Source organism: Dysidea avara, chromosome 11 (genome assembly GCF_963678975.1).
Source record: "Dysidea avara chromosome 11, odDysAvar1.4, whole genome shotgun sequence".
Lineage (NCBI taxonomy): Eukaryota > Metazoa > Porifera > Demospongiae > Dictyoceratida > Dysideidae > Dysidea > Dysidea avara.
Genome location: NC_089282.1, coordinates 16090390 through 16112031, shown reverse-complemented (window position 1 = coordinate 16112031; position 21642 = coordinate 16090390). Strand labels below are relative to the sequence as shown.

The window sequence follows — 21642 nt, the reverse complement described above, 5'->3', positions numbered from 1 at the left end:
TTGCTGTTTTGCTTCCTGGTGGCATGAATGCTGTTTGTCACAGCAGCAAAACTGCTGTATCAAACAGTGTAGTAGTACTGTTTAAGTAGCAGTTGCCCAAAATGACACTTACCACCAGAAATGCCACCTTTAAAAATAGCCTAGAAAAATCTTACACGATGAAAATCACCTTTACAGAATAAATACTAGTCCATCTAACATCAAACATAGCATTAAAAGCAAGACAACACTTACAGGTGACCGGATATTGCATTTTTAGAAAAATCATCAAAACTTGAATTTAGTCTTCCTCATTGACCACAGTCGCAAGCCTAGAGGCCAAACAAAGCAGCACACAGCCTTCATTTTATGCCAAAACAACAAACTCACCAGTGGGATGTGCCTTTTTGGGTATGCCCTCTGCACCTTGTATTACCTTTTATTTTCAATTAGGCTGTTCTTCTTCATGCAATGAAACTATATCGAGGCGTTAATTTTTTATATCAACATTTTCTTTGAGTAGCATAATAGTTGCTACAAAATTATATATTGTACTTTGCGTGGGAGGATCAAAGCGATTCGGCATATCGTATTGTCCATACAATACTAATTAGCTGCATAACTGTACTGTATGAGTCATACAGTACAGTTATGCAGCTAATTGGGCAAATACAGTACAGTTATGCACTTGATTGGGCAAATACAGCACACTTGGGCAAATACAGCACAGTTATGTGGAGAATTTATTTGTGGAATGTTACATAAACAACACTAAATCGCGAAAACCAGCCAAACTAATCCTACGAGTTCGTTCTATGGCTAGGAATAGATTGTATAAACAGTTTCTGATCGTCTGATCACGAAGCTTTTTAAACACGGCTCCACTAAGACAGCACGATTGATCACATGCGTGACATTGTAAATCGCTAAAACTAGCCAAACTAATCCTATTAGTTCCTTCTACGACTAGAAATAGATTAGTTAAACACTTACTGATATCCTTATCACCGAAAATCGCAGCGGTTTGAGTACTAGAGAAAATTGCTCCGAGCCAGATGTGACCAGGAAGTTCAATATAACACTTAAAGCACCGCCTTTCTTGTATGTACGAAAAATACAGTTCTTGGGGGGTGTCTCGAGGCAAATATAGCACTCGGCTTCGCCTCATGTTGTATTAGCTTCTCGACACACCCCCTTGTACTGTATTTTCCGTACACAAGCGCGGCGGTGCTTTAACTTTTACATTAAGGCGCTTAGACTACACTACTGTATGGAGGTACTGGATACCTGGTAGATCATATCCATTCTTTATTTTCTACGCCTATTAATGATCCATTGATCAAGACCATGATCCCTTTTAGGGTCAGCTATATTAATAATGGAATAGGGACCACATAACTTGGTAGGCTGACTTGAGATAATCGATCGAGACCACTATGACCACACCCTTTTTAGGGAAAGCTGTATTTATTTTATAATGCAATAATTACCACACACCTTGGTAGGGTGACTTATGTTGATCAAGACCACAATGACCCGGACTAGCTGTATTTATAACGGAATAGTGACCACACACCTTGGTAGACTAATTTGAGATACTTTAATACAGCAGTCACCCTAATAGAACAGTCATACATTTATAGTTCACTGGATGCTTTAGCAAAAAACTAATATATCAAAAATAATAAATTTAAAATGAAGCAGGGTTCCAAGTGATAAAAAGTAGTGAAACAAGAGATGACTAATGGTAGCTATTACAGCATAGATCGGTAGGAAATCCCTACTTTGGGCATTGAGTACAAAATAATTGTTATACCATGCCAATGTAGGGGTTTCCCACCAAACTATGCTGTAATAGTTGTGATCATTCATCTCTTGTTTCACTACTTTTAATCGCTTGGATTGCTACGTAATTTTTATAATTTTTACTACAGCTGCTTTCTGGGTTTCAGTACAGCGGACAGGTTGGCAATAGTTAATTTTGTGATCCACCCCTTGGGTTGCAAGAATGTAAAATCTCGACTCATTGTTGTTACTGTCATGCACCAGGTGTCCCCTTATCATTTGTAAGCGCATAATTATGACCATGACCAAATCCGATTATGGTCTATTTATCAGGAATTCGTATCATAGGTCCTGCTTTTCTTAATAATTCTGGTACCCATTGCCCATATTAATTGAAGCAATAAAGTAAATTAAGTTCTTATTGACCTTGTAATGATAATGTCCTTGCAGCCCATGTGATGTATCACTTGTGCCATAATGGTTGCTTGTGTCATCATGGCTGTTTGTGTCATCATGGTTGCTTGTGTCATCATGGCTGCTTATGTCATCATGGCTGCTTGTGTTGTCATGGCTACTTATGTCATCATGGCTACTTGTGTCATAATGGCTGCATGTGTCATCATAGTTGTTTGTGAAATCATGGCTGCTTGTGTCTTAATGGCTGTTTGTTTTGTCATGGCTGCTTTTGTCATCATGGCTGCTGCATTACATAATGGCAGTGCTGTCCTGTTTGACTGCTATATGCTATACAGCACTACACAAGGTAACCAAGGCTTCAATTATATCTTACAAGAATCATTTAAAATCTAGCTGCCAGAATATTTGAGCACAGTTTCTAATGACAGGCAAAGGTGCCAAATTATTAAGATTCATCAGACACAGCACTATTGAGGTGCACCACTAGTTTCCAATCCCGTACCTGGGGTTAGTATATCTTTGGATTAACTGCTTTGCAGTGGGAATCACATGCTAGCTGTTTTGATTGGCATTAAATAGAATCATCTTACAATTCTATTACCTCCACGAAAATATCTGCCCATTATACCATTATATCTTCGTTCGTGCTATTCCCGGTGAGTCTTAGGCCTTGTAATTTTCTCAAACATTATTTATGGTACCTGCCCTACATGCAGGGACCACATTATAATGACAAACAAACATTAAACATCAGTTTTACTCATGTATCTAGTAGTACCTGTCCCATTATGCAGGCTATACATGTAATAGTGCAAATCAGATATTTAACTTACTGACAACAAAAAGAAATGAATTTGTTGTAGGATGTAACATCTGCAGTACCTGCCTACGGTGCAAACTGAGTTTTATATGTTAACATACTACACTCCCTCCTGTTCCCTTGACTACACTACAACCTATACCTATAGTTAATAATGTGGTAAGAACAAAAGTACTTAAATAAGAAAAAAAACAATGTTGAAACTGGTAGCAAGTGAGAGAATAAAGGTACGGCATGAAAAGTTATACAGGTAGTGAACATATAACAGAAAAAGCCTTTGCCGAAAAGGTTTGCCAAAACGAAAAAAAAGTTGTAACAAAAAGGTTGTTGAAGGAAAAAAAAGTTGACTAAAAAGAAAGAAAAAGAAGATAACTGCATAGTGTGTGTTTAAAAGTTGTTTGTAAAAGCATGCTTAAGTTGAATGCAATAGGTGTTTGCTTGCGGTTTGCATGCAGTTTACAGAAAGAATTGAAGAGAATTTTGTCTACACTCTCGCACTAATTGTGCTGTAAACGACAAACTACTGCAGTAGGAACTTCATTTAAATGCAAAGTAATTCTTAGATGATGAGCACTTTGTTAGGCACAGAAATGATACAATACATGCATCAGCTGGCAAGAAAATTGTTGGACTCCAGACAGACAGATGGCGGACGTCTTTTCAGCTTTATATATGTACACTAGCATTTGGTACCTGCCCTACATGTAGGGATCACTTTATAATAACAACCAAGCATTAAACATCAGTGCCATTCATGCCCTGCAGCATGCATGATGATAACATTTTTAATACCAACGTCTTGCCGAAATCATGGGAAGCACACAGGTACCCCTGAACCTGCAGAATTTCAGTAGCTAAACTATACTGTAGTAATGTGTATGCTTATAACACATAGGTGTGAACAATATGGACGGTTTGTAGTACCTGTCCTATTATGCAGGCTATAGTTACATGTAGCATCATTTGATAAAAGATTGACCATAAAAAACATTATTTATTAGTAACTGCCCTACAATGTAGAAGTTGCCATATTGCGCATTATATTGTGGGCATGCACAACATGTAATAGAAACCATGCATTAAAATTCATGTAACTATGTTGCATGTATAACGAATGTCACTTTTAAAGACCAGTAAATACCATTAGGCCATCCTGCAGGTATACTGGAATGATGTGAGCATACAGATAATTTTAATCAGGAAAGCTGTGTGTAGCTACATAAGCAAATACAACTGTAATATTGTACTACCTGTCCATACCTATAATATTATGTCTACCACACAGGCGCAAACTACATATTATGTGATATTAGTATAGTACCTGTCATGTATGCCATACATATGACATTTAACTTACTGACAACAAATAGAAACTACATAACGTAGGGTGCAGTACATGCCTACAGTGCAGGTTGAGCTTTGCATGTTAACAATTAGGCATGAGGCTATTATGCTCCAAAAATTGAGCATTATGCTTTTGAGCAGTGCTCAAAAATTCACCTATTATGCTTTTGAGAATTGCCCATTATTCCCAAAATTATGTCATCATAATTGGCCACTTTATTGTTGTATCAGACCATTTTCATTGATGTTTAAGCTTCAAATAGTCTTAAATTCTTTAGCTAGTTACTGTATTAGAGTATTTTGTTTCAATGTGACTGTTTTATTAGAGTAAATAATATTCAGTGACTGTTCTATTAGAGTTTCTGACTGGTCTATTAGAGTATCTCGATCTTTTTTACGGAATTATGCAATCTGCAGATTTTCCTACTGTTAAAGCTTTAGGCCCCTATTTGGTGATTATTAGTTTCTCATCCACCGCCCGCATCCTTCTTAAGCTACCACATGGTAAGCCATTATTTACTCTGCACATGCTCAGAAGAACAGGTGATACCAAACTGTTATAATTTTTGTTGATGAACACTACAATGCGCTATATATCACCAGGAGAACTGTTGTTTTCCTTAGCAAATTGCTGCAGTACGAATTGCAATCGTGCTCTATCGACTTCATCAAAGCAGGCTTTCAGCTGACTGTCGAAAAACAGTTGGCGATCACGAAAAGTAGAATCAGCTGGTAAGGAAATGTTTGTAGTAAGAAAGAAAGACAATTTGGACAAGGCCTGTACATCAGAGTGTTAATATTATAAAATAATGGCATAATGGTAATACCCTCCCGCCCGCATCATAATAATTAGAAAGGCTGGATGAGAAACTAATAATCACCGAATAGGGGCCTTACAATCACCTCAAAATGCTAGAATAATTCCTGATTCCCACATATACCTATTATGCCCGAAATTATTCCGGCATAATCGCCGCATCCCTATTAACAATACTGCAACCTTCCCTCTTGTTCCCTTTACTACACTACAATCTATTGTTATCACCTCTAACCTCCATGATCCCTACATTTACAGTAAGCTACTACTGACTATTATCACCTATTGTCATCACCTTTGTGCAGGCATGGCGTGAAGTACTTTGGTACTTGTACTTAAGGACACTTAAGTACACATTCTTGAGTACTTGTACTTATACTTTACTTTTTGTAAAAATTTAATGTACTTGTACTTATACTTAAGTCCTAAGTAATGTACTTAAAGTACTTCAAAGTACTTATAAGTACTTTGAAGTACATGAAGTACAATGAAGTCCATATGCAAGTGAAATAAGTTGTAGCTATATTGGCTCAAAGATAATACATTACTGGATTTGACATGGTCAGCTTTTGGATGAAGTCACTTTGCTGCATTTGCTCTAAAAACAGGATTTAAAAGGTTTCCTATCTTTTGATTAATTTTTCTGTTGATCTTAGAAATAGTTGTACTGCTTTTGGCCTGAAAGATTTAGTTGATCATCAGGCAGCTATAGCAGCAAAGAAGAAAGATTATTTCCTGTCAACACCAATGAAGTACACTCACTAAGCAGGTGGATGAATACATTGAAACTGACGCAGTAACAATGGCCCAAAATCCAGCAAATAAGGCAACCAAAAGAAATATCCTCTGCTTTCAAGGCTGGCAAAAAACATTCTAGTAACCATTTTCCTCTGTGCCTGTTGAGAGACTCTTTAGCATTGTGGGAAAGGTATTCACTTCCAAAGATTTCGTCTTACTGGCAATTGTGAACACAGTAAACATAATCTGTACTTGGACTTGTACTTAAATACTTTCAAAAGTACTTGTACTACACTTCAATACTTCTCTTAAAACAATGTCATGTACTTGTACTTGTACTTCAACAAATGTCAAAGTATTGCACTTTACTTAAGTACTTTCACATGTACTTCGCCCCATTCCTGCCTTTGTGCAGTAAAATTAGCTACCACAAGCCAATACAATGGAACCTGTTAATCAGGACACTTGAAAATAAGGACACCTACATAATCTGGACACTTGATAATGCTCCTAAAGTATCCCTTAGCATGTAGCTGAACTGAAAATTCAGGAAACCTTGATAATCAGGACACTTTTGGTCAGTCCCTAATACACAGCCTTTACTGTAGAGTGAGAAAAACCTGTTACCAAAAAGGCTGCCAAAATGAAAAAAAAAGTTGTAGCAAAAAAGGTTGTTGAAGAAAAGTTGTAACCAAAAGGTTTGAAAAAGAAAACAAAAGAGTGATACAACTGCGATTTGAACTCCCATCCTACCAGTTTCCAGCCTACCGCTCAACCACTTGGACTAAATGTCATTTGTGATTGCAAAGTCTTTAAAAATTGTTTATAAAGGCATGCTAAAGTTGAATGGAATAGGTGTTTACTTGTGGTTTGCATGTGGCTTACAGAAAAAAATTTGAGCGAATTTTTGTCTGCACCTTGCACTAATCATGCTGTAAATGACAAACGACGGCAGTTAGAAGCTTCATTTAAAAGCGAGATAATTCTTAGATGATGAGCGCATAGTTTAGCACAAAAAATGCTTCGATACGTGCATCAGCTGGCAAGAAAATCATTGGACGCCATCGGAATTGTAGACGGACAGACGGCTTTTCGGCTTTATATATATATTATAGATTTTGAGAGTACAGTATCTGTAATGAGGTTCATGCAGTATAATGTCATAACATCACACCATGATGCGAATCTTTGTAGATTTAGATTGTATGCTTAGCTATGGCCACCTTCATTATCATTCTGTATAATATGTTGCTACTGCTTATTGTTCATGACTACAACTACAGTGTTGGCCTTTCGGTGGTACAATAATCTATACAGTGTTGTCAAGGTTCAGTTGATCCCCAATCATTGGTCACCTTATTGTCTTTATTCCAGCCTATATACGTACATTTTAACCTTTCTTACAGTGCCTAAGGTTCACAGCAAAATAATATGCATTTTGCTTTTACGTATGTGCTACCCTATCACAAGTGAAGCACATATATAGTCATCTTTTGCTATATATTTGTGCACTGGGCACATATTTAGTGAAGTTGCAAACATTTATTGAAGTTGCAAACCGTATATGCTACTGGAGGAAAGTGTTGAAATGCTATTTCCATCATGTGTGATCATGATGTGCTGTAGTCATACATTTGACCTATTCTACACATTTCCTCAAACACATAATTATGTTGCAAACTTCACCTATTTTACATGTGTGCTAAATACGTTATTGGGTGTGTACATCCAAGTTTTTTTGCAGTGGTTCTATCTAGGAATTCCTGCTCATGGTGGCCTAAAGTAACATGAAATAATATGCCATGTTTTGTATTAGAATATTTGTGTGAGTATAATAATCACATATACATCAGTAATATATTACTGGTTGGATTTAGTAATTGGCTTTTAGAGCTTTAAACCACTGCTGACATACATAAATTAATATGTTTTAATTCAATATGGATGCTTACAATTAATACATGTTGCATGCTGCTGACCTGAAGCAGTGGGCTTTGTACTTGGCATGCTCATAGCAGTATTTGGAAATGAAACATAATTATTATGTTGAGTAGTAGATACCAACAATTGTGCAAGTCAACTGTACCAATTGGCACTAAGTGCATACCGTATAATGGGAATCATTCGTGGAAGAAAACATTTATGATTTTTACGATTTTAGATGCATTCGCAAATGTTTTCTTGTAAATTTTTCCTACAATTAGTCTAAAAAATTTTTTTATGAAATGTCTCCTGCAAAGCCTCTGTATATTTATTGGGCTAATACTAGCACTGAATCTCCAACCTTCCTCGCACAATTTCATGCCTTAATTCATGCAGCCTTTTTGAGTGCATGAGTGGTAGCTACTCGCTAAACTACTAGCTATGTGTGACGCTACAGTGCATGTGGCACAAGATCATGCGATTTGATTAGAGATGAACAGAGGTACAAATTTCAGAGTGGAAAGAAACCTGGTGGTGCCACTCATGTAAAAAAAATATGGGGCAGTTACAGCCCAGCGATTCACTGTGCATGGCGTATCCATACTGATATAAATTTTTATGAGATTTTATAAACCCCATGCAGGTATGTACCTGGGGCTATAGCATGTCTCAGCGGTCTTAGTGCCGCCCCCAGGCTGGGTGTGCCTATCATCTGCTCAGTATTGTGAATGTTAATATATGCTTTTCTACTGCAAGTCAGTGATCTACGCAACATGTCATAGTCAAATGTTCCCTAACCTGTTGAAGGCATGCGCCAATTCCTAAATTATATTTCATGCAATAAATCGCGAACTTTTTCTCGTGAATGAGGGAATTATACATCATTTGCAAATGTTTTCTTCTACGAATCATTCCCATTATATGGTACAAACTAAATGCATACAACCTTCTAGAGGCCAACTAGCAGCCATTTCTGGATGGATAGCACAGGGGTCAGACTATCACTATTTTCTAAGAGTCTGGCTTGTGTTTGCCTAAATGTCCATTAACATAATTGCTTAACTGTGTTGCTGCTGTTGATGCCACCAATGCTGTTAATCCTTTTCTGGCAGTTGCCAAATAGTAATACGCAGGGTTACAAATCAGAAGGCTTAACTACGACTTGCTACTCCTGAGGCTGTCACCATTGTTGCTGATATGCTACTGCTAGCACTATTACTGCTGCTGCCACTGCAATCCGGCATTCAACAATTGTACTGTGAACCATAGGCATCTTCAAATAAATTGGTTGCCTTATACTTATCTTGGCACACCTGGGTAAAGGGAATGCAAATTACAGCAATAGATATTGCCACTGATCCTGCTAATTCATTTGATTTGATTTATTTGTTTAAACTGCTGCTATTATTGCTGTTGCTGCTATCACTACTATTGCTACTGTTACTGACTGAACAACTAAAATATCTAGGTCTTGTGGAAGTGATTTTTAAAGTTACTGGTTGTATAGACGTTTTATTAAACTTTTAGTAGTTTTTTCGAGTGAAACAAGCTCTTTGAAGGTTTGTATCTGAGTCACTGGAAAGAAACACACCAAAAACGCTTCCACAGGACCTAATAAATTTAATATACAGTATCACTATGCCCCAGAAATGCCAATAGAGCCTACAGCTTTTGCTGTATTTGGCGGCGGAAAACATGGTAGTGACAGCTGGAGCTGAGCAATGTATGGGCTGGCTTACTTGTGTTACTACAACAAATTGTAGTGTTCCACCTGCCTCAAACTACACTGTACCTACATAAAACATTAAATATGAAGGGCTTCACCTTCATTTAAAATTCTTCACACTGCTAGACTGGTTTTATGGGCTCCTCAAAAAGTATCATTAGACATTCAAAATTTTGAATGATTGCCCCTGACTATACCGTAACCTTAAGAGCTAGATGTTTACATACATAGTAAGTGGCATAATTTTTGATACTGTTGCCTGTGAGTCCCACGCTCTGTGCATCAAGACACATAGAAGTGTGTCATGTGGCCCAAGAAACTGGCACACCACACTGTGGGAATATTGACAGAAGAAAGAAAATATTATTTTCGCACCTTTGTATCTCCGTGATCCATTATCCGAATGACACAAACTTTGCTGAAGAGTTGCCTGCCAGTAAGGGGAGCCCACATTCCATAGTTGAAGGAAATTTCCCAGCCATTTCCGACATATGAGTGGCTAAAGTTTAAAATTTTTGTTTTTTTTTGTCTTGGTCATTTTACACAGTTTGCAAAGATTGATATAAAAAATGCAAATACATTGTCCATCACTTTGAAGTTTGGTGCTCATAAAGAGAGTTCACAGGCATATCCTAGTACCAAATTTGGTGCAACTTCAATGAATGATTCAGGATTTATAACCAATTATTCACATAAAACAAGATCCATTTGTTGTCACACCTACAGGGTAAACGGCTTCTTGGAATGAGTTGAAAATTGGTTTTGTGGATAGATCAACCATTGTAGGAGTGCTTTTAATCAAAATAAAAACCATGGAGAAATGACTCAAAACTGAAGGTGTGTAAAAATTGCATTATTAAGATTCGTGAATAAAGATGCCATTAATTTTCACACCTATCAGGCAAACTGCTTAGAGCAATGAAGTGAAATTAGTATGTAGCTGGAATAATCATCATAGAAAGTCCTTGCAGTAGTACAGAAGAATCCGATTACAAACCACTGAGTTATGATTCGAAAGTCAACTCCGTGTAGCAAATGCGAGATCGAGATACTCTAATAAAACAGTCACCCTGATAGAGCATTCAGCTACATTTATAACTTACTCCATTATAGAATACTATTACATTGCAAGTTATTCTGTAGGGTGTTCAGCTATAAACAGTTAATCACTTATAGACAGTTTAGCTACAAGCAAGTTACTCTGAGAGAGTTCAGCTATAAACAATTATATCGCTCTAGAGATTCAGAACATTACAAGTCACACTTAAGAGAGTTCAGCTATAAACAAATAACCCTGTAGAGAGTTCAGCTACAATCAAGTCACTTTATACAATGTTCAGCTACAAGGAAGTCACTCTGTAGAGAGTTCAGCTACAAACAAGTCACTCTGTAGAGAATTCCGCTACAAACAAGTCACCGTGTAGCGAGTTGAGCAACAAAAGAAAAACACCCTGTAGGCAGTTCAGCTATACAACCAAGTTACCTTATAGAGGTCAGCTATAAACAAGTAACCCTGTAGACAGTTCAGCTACAAACAAGTCACTTTGTACAATGTTCATCTACAAGTATATAAGTCACTCTGTAAAGAGTTCAGCTACAAACAAGTCACTCTGTAGAGAATTCTGCTACAAACAAGTCACGTTCAGCTACAAAAAATACCTGTAGAGAGTTCAGCTATCCAAACAATTTACCCTATAGTGAGATCTGCTAGAAATTAGTCACCCTATAGAGAGCTCAGCTACAAATAAATCATCCTGCTGAGAGTTCAGCTACAAACAATTTACCATATAGAGAGATCAGGTAGAAAAATAATCACCTTGTAGAGAGCTCAGCTACAAACAGATCACCCTGTAGGGAGATCAGCTAGAACCAGTCACCCTGTAGAGAGCTCAGCTACAAAGAAACGATTTTGTAGAGAGTTCAGCTAGAAACAAGTTACCCTATAGAGAGATCAGTTAGAAACAAGTCACCCTGTAGAGAATCCAGCTACAACGAAACCACCCTGTAGAGAGTCTAGCTACAAACAAATCACCATGTAGAGAGATCAGCTAGAAACCGGTTACCCTGTAGAGAGTTCAGCTACAAAGAAATCATCCTGTAGAGAGTTCAGCTAGAAACAAGTTACCCTATAGAGAGATCAGCTAGAAACAAGTCACCCTGTAGAGAATTCAGCTACGAATAGATCATCCTGTAGAGAGATCAGCTAGAAACAAGTCACCCTGTAGAGAATTCAGCTACGAATAGATCATCCTGTAGAGAGATCAGCTAGAAACAAGTCACCCTGTAGAGAATCCAGCTACAAAGAAACCACCCTGTAGAGAGTCTAGCTACAAACAAATCACCATGTAGAGAGATCAGCTAGAAACCGGTCGCTCTGTAGAGAGTTCAGCTACAAAGAAACCATCCTGTAGAGAGTCTAGAAACAAGTTACCCTATAGAGAGATCAGCTAGAAACAAGTCACCCTGTAGAGAATTCAGCTATGAATAGATCACCCTGTAGAGAGATCACCCTGTAGAGAGATCAGCTAGAAACAAGTTACCCTGTAGAGAATTCAGCTACAAATAGATCATCCTGTAGAGAGATCAGCTAGAAACAAGTCACCTTGTGGAGAGTTTAGCCACGAACAAATCACCATGTAGAGAGTTCAGCTACAAAGAATCCACTCTGTAGAGAGTTCAGCTACAAAGAAACCACACTATGGATAGTTCAGCTTAAACAAGTTACCCTGTAGAGATCAGCTAGAAACAAGTCACCTTGTAGAGAGTTCAGCATATGAACAAGTCACCCTGTAGAGAGTTCAGCTAGAAGCAAGTCACCCTGTATCAGCTAGAAACTGGTCACCCTATAGAGAATTTAGCTACAAATGGGTTACTCTGTAGATAAAATTAGCCAGAATCCAGTTACCTGCAGAAAATTCAGCTAGAAAAGCAAATCACCCTGTAGAGGGACAAAGTAACCCTGTGGAGAGATCAGCTAGAAACAAGTCAATCTGTAGAGAGTTCAGCTACAAAGAAACCACTCTGTAGAGAGTTCAACTATAAACAAGTTACACTGTAGAGAGATTGGCTAGAAACAAGTCACCCTATAGAGAGATCAGCTAGAAACTAGACACAATGTAGAGAGTTCAGCTACAAGCAAATCACCATAATATAGAGAGTTCAGCTACAAACAAGTTATCCTGTAGAGAGATCAGCTAGAAACAAGTCTCTCTGAAGAGAGATCAGCTAGAAACAAATCACCTTGTAGAGAATTTAGCTACAAACAAATCACCCACAGACTTCAGCTACAACAAATCACCCTGTAGAGAGTTCAACTACAAACAGATAACCCTGTAGAGAGTTCAGTTAGAAACAAGTTACCCTGTAGAGAGTTCAGCCACATTTCAAGTCACCCAGGAGAGAGATCAGCCATAAACAAGTTATCCTGTTTTGGGGGGAGGGGGGATACAAGTACAAAAAAGATGGATATTTACCCCAAAACAGCCCAGCTGTAAAAAGGTGTGGCCTCCAAAAAAGCCAGGGTGAAAAAAGATGTGAAATTCATGGTGGTGGCCAAGAAATGGCTGAGATGGTTAATGGTAAAAATTAAATAATGACAATTCAGGTGAATTTGGTGGTTACTACAACATAGGAAGGGTTAGGATTGTTGTAATAGGAGATAGTAGCTAAATAAGTTGCTACTAGCAGTGTTTTTAATGGAACAATAATCTGATGTGGCTTCAGTAAATGTACAGGAAAATAGAGCCACTCAAAATTCCCATATGTAAAGCTCATTTCCATGTATGTCTATAGGCAGTAGCACACAAATCTGATAGATGGCATATGCCTACAGACAGCAACACATGTCCTTGCTGAGTTGGCACAGCTACAAGTATGCCTTTGGACAGGTATTGGTAGTTTCTTAAGTGTGTACAACGTTATCAGTACTTATTATCATATTGTCATATGTTATCTGATCCAGATATTCATTGAAGTGGGTGAGACCTACTAGACACCCAGATCATCTGACCTGGTTTCAACCCTGAATGCTATGTAATTTGTACTGATACCTATTAAAATGGTATCAACAATTATTTTTCTTAAACATATAGTAGATACATATTTGTTTATGTTGTTTTGCCATGCAAAATTTCTGTTATTAGAATAAAGAAATTGCAAAACTGCGCTGTTCTGATCTTGCTGATAGTGTATACATTGCAAGTGGAGAAACTGGTGTTGCTGCTGAAGAGCCAATGACTATTCCTGATTTGTACAGCAATATGTTCAACAAAAAACCTGATGAAATAGCACTAAAATGGAAGGACAACGGTGAGTGGCAGCACAAAACGTATGCAGAATACAAGGACCTCATTTATAATGTGGCCAAGTCTTTCCTAAAGGTATGTAACATACCAGTAGATTGCATATGTGCATGTGTTATTATGTGTAGCTTGGACTGAAACCTCACCATGTTGTTGGTATTCTGGGCTACAACTCTGTGGAATGGTTTGCATCTAGTATAGGAGCAGTGTTTGCTGGGTATGAAATAGTATTAATAACAGAATAGAACTGGAACAAAGCCTCCAAAGTTTCTTTCATAAAAGCTTCGAAGCTTTGTTGATTATGTCATGCTAGTAATTAATGATCATAAAATTAATAATGAGTTTTTATCCATATGTGACTAGATCTGTAAAAGCCCAACACAATCGTGCAAGCTTAATTTTACAGTATAAAGGTTTAAAGTACTTGCATGGGTGAAGATCAAAGGAAAAGAAGTGCTATTATTTTCTTACAGCACTGAAAGGCAATGAATACGGAAAATACAGCGCGGTTGATCGTATGCGTAACATGTTTAATTACTAGTAGTGAAAACAATACCATCTATTTGTTTTATCACCAAACTTGTGCTCTGCGTATAGACACTTACTGATTGTCTGATGGCTGAAAACTGAGTATACAAAATGAGCACTCTGAACAAGACAATCAGAAAGCACTTTAAATCAGTTAAAGCCCTGCTACACTCATGCTATAAGGACTCTGATGTGGTCTCAAGCCCAATACAGCACTTGGCTTCACCTCGTGCAGTATTAGTCTCCTGCCCAAGCCCTGTGCTATTTTTTTTTTCATATTGCACTCGTGGAGGTGCTTTAACTAACATATAAAGCATTGTTTACAATAGGTAAAATACATGTGTATTGTTAAAGGTAGATATTTTGAAAAGATTTTGTGAAGAAAGGGAGTAATGGCAACAAGTTGATGTTGTGCTACTTCCAAAAATCAGGCACCATGCAGCTAGCTAACTCATCTCAACTACATATGTGACCGGATCTGCGAAAACCCGACATAATAGTGCAAGCCTAAATTTTCAGTATAAGCCATTGATTTGCAATGGGTAAAATATTTGCGTAATCGAAAAAAATTCATAGAATTTTTAAATGCTTTGTTCTTTGTGAAGGAAGGGTTCTACAATACAAACCTGGATATCATCTTATTCGCCTACTCAAGAGTTCAAAAATATTTGTTTCGTTGCAGTAAGTTAGGGGAGTCCATTACTGGATACATAAGTTATGGGCGTTTGTTTACGTCACATCGAAACGATCGTTTTTCTTTACTGATTTCATCTCTGTATGCAGTGACAAAGGGTAATAGAAGAAAAACCGTACCCAGTAATGGACTCCCCTATTCATGGTGAACACAATGGTGCACGTTGCAACTCTGTACTGCATTGCATTTGTAAGTTACAGCGGTTTTTGTAAGCGTATGTAATTTATTTTCCCAATACTTGCTGTACAAATCGATCTTTCTGTTGTTGCTATTTTGTAGGGCTGTAACTCCAAAAGTTGTTGCCATATGAAGCTGAAACTTGGCCAGAGCACACAGTTGGCTAAGTAGATTATAAATATTCAATAATAAAGGATTTGAAAAATGCGCCATTATGTCGGGTTTTCACAGATCCGGTCACATATGTACAATTAATTACTATTTTACCAGTAGGGTTTTTGGTTGTGCAATAATACATTGTTATTAGTTTGTAATTCTCGTATTTCATAATTCACAAATTTTCATAATGCTTTCAATTACATTGCTATGCACTGCCAAGGAAGAGCTTGTTAAACAAACTGCTTTTACCAACATATTATGCACAGGGGTATCTTCTAAACTGTTTTATAGTTTGACTATCATGTTTTTTCCTCAAATTCTCTTGACAAAGCTTCAAAGCTGCTCTTCATTTTCATTTGCATACGTGAGAGATACGCCCCTTTTCAAGTCAAAGGGATAGGCTATTCCTAGTAGTCTACGAGGCCTGCACCATTGTTTTTCAGTTGTTAAATGCTCTTGAATAAAGTTTAAAGTATTTAAACATAGTTAATTGGGGGGAGCAGAACACCAAGCCATTTCGCATAAGCCAGGTTAGCATTCAATAGAAAAAACACTTTAATAAGAATAAAATAATGCATGCGCAGTGACTCGCACGAGGCCAGCTCAGCAGCTGCTTAAGAGTGCTAGACTGTTTGTCTTTGAGCCATCGTAATGCCTAAACAGACGAAGAAGGCCACCCAGCAGAAGAAGACTATGCCACGAGGAGAGAAGGCCACCACCGCGAAGAACGAGAAGATTCTGCCACAGAAGAACTGTGCCACAAACACGAGTGAACCAAACGCTGTTTTGAGGCATTCAACCAGGAAAAGACAAGCTGATGAAATGAGCAGTACACAGCAGAAGAAGTGGCCTAAGACTTGACCACTGACCACGGATGATATTCCCATTATTATAAAGGCAGTAGTTAAGGCGCTCCCTGAATCAAGTACTACCGCCGGTAAAGAAGCCGCTACTGCCATCACAGAAGAATGGACAAAGGAGAAACGCAATGTGGAAAAACCACAAAATGACATGGACCAGGACAGCGGCACCAAGGGATTCAGTGAGTATTTAAGTAACAGACAATTCATTGTATGCTTTATATGTACCCTAGAGGTGTATAGTTTGCAAATCTCGTGGGGTTCATAACACATGTGGCTCTTCCTTATCAAAGTTAATAACTTTGTACTTGACAAGGCAATACGGTCTGGCGGCAGCCCCCCCCAAAAAAGAACAAATGTACATAAAAGTAAAGATTCGAATATCTTGTTTCGTTTCAGTAACCCCGATGGCATGCATGTCATGTGTGCTTGTGTACAATGTGTTAGATGTAATCAAGATTGTCATCATTTCTTCATATAAACACCTGCATAATTATGTGTATGTGCTATAGTGACTACAGGTAAAACTATACCTTGATTGCTTTGTCAATTCATAATACATTTTTAATAATACATTTTAATCCAAATTCTAACTGTATAGATTAATACTGCGAATTTAAGTACATACATGCAGTTACTGTACAATTCAATTTCATTGCTCTTCCTAATGTCTAACGGTATATAATTCCAAAACTACTCACCATTTACTCACCATATTTGGCTGAACCTTGGGAAACCCATTCCCTTAGATGATGCTGAGAATAAAAAAAGTTGTGCAAACTACATAGGTGGGTTTTTGCTGAGATGGTCACATACGGTTTTACACTTTGTTGCAGTTGTAGTACAAGCTCTAGTACAATAGCTTAGACTTTGTCAATGATAGTTATACAAAACCTTTGAAGGTTTTGCTGCTTTGAAGGTTTTACTGCTTGTGTTGATTTCAAAAGCTTGTCCCAGCCCTATATAACAAAGTTAGTTACTAACGTGTTCACTATCACTAGGGGAATATCAACTGGATTATACACCAATGACAGTCCAGACGACTGTCACTACATATTGAAGGACTCCAAGGCAACTATAGTAGTTGTAGAAAACTGTGAATTGCTGAATACAATTTTGAAGGTATGTTGTCATACAAGCAATGTAATCACTAGCTGCACACAATAGTATACTGGCACATACAGTAGCAGTAAGAATACTGCATTTTTTTGTAATTATATTGATATTTCAAAGGGTGGATATATGAGATTCATAGGAAACAAGTGTGCTCCTTAATTCCTTCTTAACTTGATTTATTAGAACCATTTACTGACTGAGCTAAAACCAACGGTTTTTGCAAATTTCTAGTTTGATATAAAATTGTACTGAAATAAACAGGGTAAAAATATAACATGTTTTAATTGCTTTGGTATGTACTAAAACAAAGCTCGAATTAATAAAACCTATACACAGTCGGATTTGCCTGTTCATAGAATGTAAGAATATCATTGTATTTTGTTTGCACAACTGTTACTATAGGGAATGCATGCGATACAAGGCAGAATTTTTATAGCCTAATACTACACATTGATCTAAATTCTGTTCACTTGGCTACTAGCATGGAAAAGGTTAAATGAACAATGTAGCTACAGTGGCTTACTTGTTATGAAGCAGTGAACATAACAGCGAGTTGCCTTTCAGTGTTTTAAAATTCTTGCCACATGTTTAATTTTGATTGTGAATTTACTCATATATGGCCTGATAGAAAATTTAATGGCCAAGCAAACGGAACTTGTTGTAAGGTGATAGGAGCAGCCACCACTGAGTTATGGATCATTGCATAAAGTATGTATCAAGACACACGGTAGTGTGTCATGCAGCCCAAAAAGTTGGCGAGCCACACCGTGAGTATATTGACAGGAAGAAAGAAAATGTGATTTTCACACCTTTGTAACTTTGTTATCCTTAATCTGATTGGAACCAGTTTTGCTGCAGATGTGTCCGCCAGGTAGGCCACCCCACATACCAAATTTGAAGAAAATTTCCTTACCGATTTCCGAGATACGTATTAGTAGCCAAAATGTTGTTTTTATTTCTTCGTTTTTTCTTCTTATTCTTCGTCTTTTTGCATGCTTAAAAAATTGCTATAAACAAAATTGCGTATTCCGAATGCCTTGAAATTTGGCACACAGAAAGGGAGTCCAAAGGCGAATCCTAACATCAAATTTGGTGCAAATTCAGTGAATGGTTCAGGAATTATGATCAATTATTCGCCTAAAACAAGATCGATTTGTTGTCACGCCTACAGGGTAAACCGCTTCATGGAATGAGTTGAAAATCGGTTTGTGGATAGATCAGCCATTGTAGGAGTGCCTTCATGTAGCAAATGCGAGATTAAGATACTCTAATAGAACAGTCACCCTAATAGAGCATTCAGCTAGTTCATGACTTACTCCATTATAGATTTCTATTACATTGCAAGTTATGCTGTAAGAAGTTCAGCAGCAACCAGTTAATATTGTAGACAGTTCAGCTACAAGCAAGTCACTTGCAGAGAATTCAGCTACAAAGAAACATCCTGTAGAGAGTTCAGCTAGAAACAAATCACCCTGTAGAGAGTTCAGCTACAAACAAATAACCCTGAAGAGAGTTCGGCTACAAAGAAACCATCATGTAGAGAGTTCAGCTGCAAACATGTCACCTTGTAGAGAGTTCAGCTATGAAAAGATCACCCTATAGAGAGTTCAGCTAGAAGAAGTCACGTTGTAGAGAGTTCAGCTACAAAGAAACCACCATGTAGAGAGTTCAGCTGCATACAAATCACCCTGTAGATGGATCAGCTAGAAGAAGTTACCTTGTAGAGAGTTCAGCTACAAAGAAACCATCATGTAGAGAGTTCAGCTGCAAACAAATCTCCTGTACAGAATTCAGCTACAAACAAGTGATCCTGTAGAGAGATTAGCTGGAAGAAGTTACCTTGTAGAGAGTTCAGCTACAAACAAATCACCCTGTAGAGAGATCAGCTAGAAGAAGTCACCTTGTAGAGAGTTCAGTTACAAAGAAACCACCATGTAGAGAGTTCAGCTGCAAACAAATCACCTGTAGAGAGTTCAGCTTGAAACAAATCACCCTGTAGAGAGATCAGTTAGAAGAGGTCACCTTGTAGAGAGTTTATCTACAAAGAAACCATCATGTGGAGAGTTCAGCTGCAAACAAATCACTCTGTAGAGAGTTTAGCTAGAAGAAGTCACCTTGTAGAGAGCTCAGCTACAAAGAAACCGACATGTAGAGAGTTCAACCTCTAACAAATCACCCTGTAGAGATTTTGTCTACAAACAAATTGCCCTGTAGAGGGATCAGCTAGAAGTTACTTTGTAGAGAGTTTAGCTACAAAGAAACCATCATGTAGAGAGTTCAGCTACAAAGAAGCCACCATGTAGAGAGTTCAGCTGCAAACAAATCACCTGTATAGAGTTCAGCTAGAAACAAATCACCCTGTAGAGAGACCAGCTAGAAGAGGTCACCTTGTAGAGAGTGCAGCTACAAAGAAACCACCATGTAAAGAGTTCAACTGCAGACAAATCACTTGTAGAGAGTTCAGCTACAAACAAATCACCCTATAGAGGGATCAGCTAGAAGAAGTCACCTTGTAGAGAGTGCAGCTACAAAGAAACCACCATGTAGAGAGTTCAGCTGCAAACAAATCACCTGTAGTGAGTTCAGCTAGAAACAAATCACTCTGTAGGGAGATCAGCTAGAAGAGGTCACCTTGTTGAGAGTTCACCTACAAAGAAACCACCACATAAAGAGTTCAGCCACAAATAAATCACTTGTAGAGAGTTCAGCTAGAAACAAATCACCCTGTAGAGGGATCAGCTAGAAAAAGTCACCTTGTACAGAGTTCAGCTACAAAGAAACCATCATGTAGAGAGTTCAGCTACAAACAAGTCACCCTGTAGAGAGTTCAGCTAGAAGAAGTTACCTTGTAGAGAGTTCAGCTACAAAGAAACCATCGTGTAGAGAGTTCAACTGCAAGCAAATCATCTGTGGAGAGTTCAGCTACAAATGTAGAGAGATCAGCTAGAAGAAATTGCCTTGTAGAGATTTCAGCTACAAAGAAATCACCCTGTAGAGAGTTCAGCTAAGAAAAGTTCATGCTGTAGAGAGTTCAGCTAGAAGAAGTCACCTTGTAGAGAGTTCAGCTACAAAGAAACCATCATGTAATGAGTTCAGCTGCAAACAAATCACCCTGTAGAGAGATCAGCTAGAAGAAGTCACCTTGTAGACTGTTCAGTTACAAAGAAACCACCTTGTAGGGAGTTCTGTAATAAATACATGTATTATATATATAATTTGTATATTTTCTGATGAAATCAGAAATATTTAAAGCATTCAACATCTGCTTCATCTTTTCTTCTTCCTGTGGTAAAGAAAAAAAGATAGATTATATACAAAAAGAAGTGAAGTCTAATCCAAAACAGCCAAGCTGTAAAAAAAGAGTGCGACCCTCAAAAAAAGGCTATGGTGAAAAAAGATGTGAAATCCAAGGTGGCGGCCAAGAAATGCTGTGATGATAGCCTGATAGGGTAATGGTAAACATTTTAATAAAGACAATTCAGGTGAATACAGCTTGGCTGTTTAGATTTCCTTACCAAAGTATTTACATGGCTCACCATTAAGTGTTTGAGTAAAATCCTAAGTACGTATTATGGTACATTACAAGTATAGGTTGACATAAATTGTGTATAGCCGTAGGACATACATACATGTGCTTTGAAAGTTACAGTACTTTCTACAAGGTACGCATATTTCCAGTTTTCTGGACTATGGGGGTTTAAGGGTTAAAGTATATAATTATTTAAGGACACACTAGGCAAGTTTACGTATGAAGTTTGGTGTGAGCATTGACAAAGTTATGAATAATTATTTGTGTCAATATTTTGTCATGCCTACAGGGTAATCGTGCATGGAAATAACCTGAAAATTGTTCTCTATATAATAAGTTATCCATTAGGTACAGTGATACGTGCAAGAGAAATCCAATATGGTGAATAATAGGGGTTAAATACTCTAATAGAACAATCAACAAGAAGTAATCAGGTACACGAAAAATGTCTGAAAAAGTTGTTCAGTTTGAACCAGGGAGAAACCCGCCACTGCTGTCAGCTGTTCAGCTCACCTGCTTTATAAATGAAAGTTAGAGTTACACTCTACGTAATAGTAAAAGTTCATAATTTCATAGATCTACCAATGGAAAATCGTCTTAGAACAATCTAGGAGTGTTGTATTAGAGTTCCCCAAAAATGGTGCACTGTATTAGAATATAATAAAAATATTAATAAATAAACTTTTCAACACAATACAATTATAATTTCTGTCTTCTATAATAACCCTT

The 21642-nt window shown here is 37.6% G+C and overlaps 1 protein-coding gene across 3 annotated transcripts in view; it reads left to right on the top strand.

Moving 5' to 3' along the window:
• Positions 1–21642, top strand: part of LOC136239413 (uncharacterized) — a 249491-nt gene that overhangs the window by 18445 nt on the left and 209404 nt on the right. For all 3 annotated transcript variants that reach the window (XR_010693453.1, XM_066030144.1, XM_066030142.1), the window contains exons 2-4: positions 13692–13928; positions 13979–14067; positions 17270–17390. Coding sequence is in view for 2 of the 3 variants with exons in the window: in XM_066030144.1 (XP_065886216.1) it covers positions 13692–13928; positions 13979–14067; positions 17270–17390 (447 nt within the window). In the remaining variant the exon portion in view is untranslated. The remainder of the gene's footprint in view (positions 1–13691; positions 13929–13978; positions 14068–17269; positions 17391–21642) is intronic.